This window comes from Nicotiana attenuata, unplaced genomic scaffold (assembly GCF_001879085.1).
Source record: "Nicotiana attenuata strain UT unplaced genomic scaffold, NIATTr2, whole genome shotgun sequence".
NCBI classification, from domain to species: domain Eukaryota; kingdom Viridiplantae; phylum Streptophyta; class Magnoliopsida; order Solanales; family Solanaceae; genus Nicotiana; species Nicotiana attenuata.
This window is the reverse complement of record NW_017671800.1, coordinates 219,279-222,069: the sequence shown is the minus strand read 5'-3', so window position 1 is coordinate 222,069 and position 2,791 is coordinate 219,279. Positions and strand designations below refer to the sequence as shown.

The 2,791-nt window shown below is 36.9% G+C and overlaps 1 protein-coding gene across 1 annotated transcript in view; it reads right to left on the bottom strand.

The window, feature by feature from the left end:
• The window catches only part of LOC109210311 (CO(2)-response secreted protease-like), a 4,428-nt gene extending 1,879 nt beyond the window's left edge, over positions 1 to 2,549 (bottom strand). Inside the window, exons 1-5 of the mRNA XM_019373716.1 lie at positions 2,329 to 2,549; positions 1,565 to 1,824; positions 1,339 to 1,450; positions 315 to 834; positions 107 to 210 (exon numbers count right to left, since the gene is read on the bottom strand). Coding sequence (XP_019229261.1) covers positions 107 to 210; positions 315 to 834; positions 1,339 to 1,450; positions 1,565 to 1,824; positions 2,329 to 2,513 — 1,181 coding nt within the window. The 5' untranslated portion in view covers positions 2,514 to 2,549. The remainder of the gene's footprint in view (positions 1 to 106; positions 211 to 314; positions 835 to 1,338; positions 1,451 to 1,564; positions 1,825 to 2,328) is intronic.
• Between the last annotated feature and the right edge of the window lie 242 nt (positions 2,550 to 2,791).

Genomic DNA, 2,791 nt, shown 5'->3' with positions numbered 1-2,791 from the left:
GGGGGTTAATTTCATAGATTGTCATTCAGCTTTTACTTTATTGCACAGTCACTAAACTATTTTTTGTAACTAAAAAGTCACTCAACGTTCTTGATCTTCCATTTACCTTGCATCCGCCTCAGAAACATTATCGTTTGATTTGGTTGAATTGCCATGAATCAAAGGGTAGACTGACGATTTTGTCATGTTACCAAAGTTTATACCTCCACCCTGAAACTCAACGAGGATACCAAGTATATGAATAGATAAACATGAAAGGCAAAGCTGAGGATTGATGTTTAGCATTGTACAGAAGAAAGTTTGTTAGTCTTTACCTTAATCAGCTTGTTTCCACCCAAGAGAACGTCTGTCTCGAAGTCACGGTCAATGGTGGTGGCTGCAACTGTTAGAATCCAAGGAGCTGTATTGACAACAGTTTTTGGGCCAGGGCCACTATTTCCAGCAGAGCAAACAACAACAATGCCCTTTTCTACAGCATGAAATGCTCCTATGGCAATAGGATTGCTCGGAAAATCAGGTTCAAGTCCGGGTGATGAACCAAGTGATAGTGATAAAACATCAACCCCATCTGCAATTGCATCATCGAATGCTTTCATGATAGCTGATCCGCGGCATCCAAAAGTAGTACAGACACGATACATGGCAATCCTTGAACCCGGAGATCCACCCGTGGCAGTTCCTGTAGCTAGGCCATAGTAGGATGCACCTGCAACAGGACTCCCAGCTGCAGTAGACGCAACATGAGTACCATGTCCGTTCTCGTCCCTGGCTGATCCAGCTATTTTTGTTCCACTGTCATCAGACTCCTCATAAAATCTTGCACCAACTATCTTCCTGATCATAGAAAGTTACAATCATCATAAAAGACCAAAAACTATAAGCTTCTAATCATCAAAGGCGGAGCCACCTTAGGTTAAGAGGTGTCAATTGACACCCCTTCCCCGGGAAAATTACACTAAAGATAGTTGATTATTAAAACCTTGAGCTTATTCGTGTATTTGCTTCTTTATATTTTGACACCCTTAAAGAAATTAATGGATCCGCTACTACTAATCATATATCCTTGTTATAGGTACAATTCTTCTTTTCTCAATCAACTATACGTAAAATCGCCCAAGTTAGTTGGATCCGCCTATAAATTCTTTGTATCAATTCCTAATAGGATAGTCATAATCAGACTAAACTTACGTTGTCCCTCAACCTACCACAACCATCGTCTTCTACAAGATTTTGAGCCAACTATGTAAGTATATTCTATGTGAAACTCTTACAGGTGGAGTTTTGTTGTAACCATGAACCTTATAAAAGAAAGCGCGAAAACAAGGAGGAGAAAATTACTTGTTGCATTTTGAAGAGCCAAAATCTTGGCCATCCATGCAAGTTCCATTCCACCGGGCTGGAATTGGACCCATATCCTTGTCATTGAAACTCTCAGATTCTGGCCATATACCTGAATATAATATTGATGATCTTATGATCCTTGTCTTAATTATAAACAAAGAAAACTGCAATAAATTGGCAGTATTATATTATGATGTAATAAGACTTTTCTGAAATATCCTACCCGTATCCAATATGCCAATTATGGTATCAGCTCCAATTAATGATGAATCAGAACCAGAGCTTGGACTTGAATTAATTTTTTCATCAGTTTGATACTTCAAGAAATCCCATGAATGTGTAGTGTGGAGTTGCAGTACTGGATCAGGAAATACAGAGACAACTCCAGGTCTTTGAGCCATGGATTTAGCTTCAGCTTCTGATAAACGTGCTGCGAATCCTGAGAAACCATTCTTGTAGCTGTGTACCACTGCATTCTTGTTCCTAACATAAACCAGATATATATTAATGTTATGTTATTTTAGGGACGTGAAGAAAAAAGAAAATTTGAAAAAAACCAGTTAACACCAATTAAATTCTATATATAACCTATTCACACATTCACGGTAAAAACTGCTACCCCTTTTTTCATTTTATATGTCAGGTACTTGACTAAAAGAAATAAAGACTCTGGGAAGTAATAAAAAATAGAGTTTAAGTTATATAGCGCCACAATAAGAAACCATCAGGTCAACTTTAACTATTGTAGCAAGTAGCCTATCTTATTTTAAAAATTACGAATCCCACATTTTAATTAGGATGCTAACCTATGTATATCCTTTGAATGACGTGATAACGTTTAAAAATCTTTACGCGACAAATGTATATGAGTAATTAAAAAACACAACAATATCTAATATAGCAAAAGTATCATATATATCTAAGGGTTTTTAATATGCATGTCAATTCCTAAAAGGCATGCAAAATAGATATGTTAAAAACTCTTACCTTCTGATCAAGGAGCTCATAAGCTGCGCTTGATCATGTCTGGTACCACCATTAGATGAAGCCGCAGCACCCATATAAACAATATAAATGCCATTGTTTTGTGCTTGAGAAGCTGAGTCGGCTTCTGTTATGAAAGAGACAATGAAAAGAGAAAAGCATAAGAACAAATTAGAAAGGCCTTTCATTTTGCTGCTGACAAATGTTGATGAAAATTAAGTTCGTTTTATAGTGTCGAAAATGCTTGATCCCACTAGCCCAGTTCTATAAATTGGATAGACAATATTATGTACTATGAAATCATAAAAATGAATTGTAAGTAATGGTAATCTTTAATTGTTGGTGCATTCATGCGTGTATCCACTGCAAAAGCGCCCGTCAATCAGCTATGTTATATTCTCTCAAAGTGCGTTTATTGCTTATCCAAATTAGCACGCCAACTGAGACAGTGGATTAGTAGTGATAA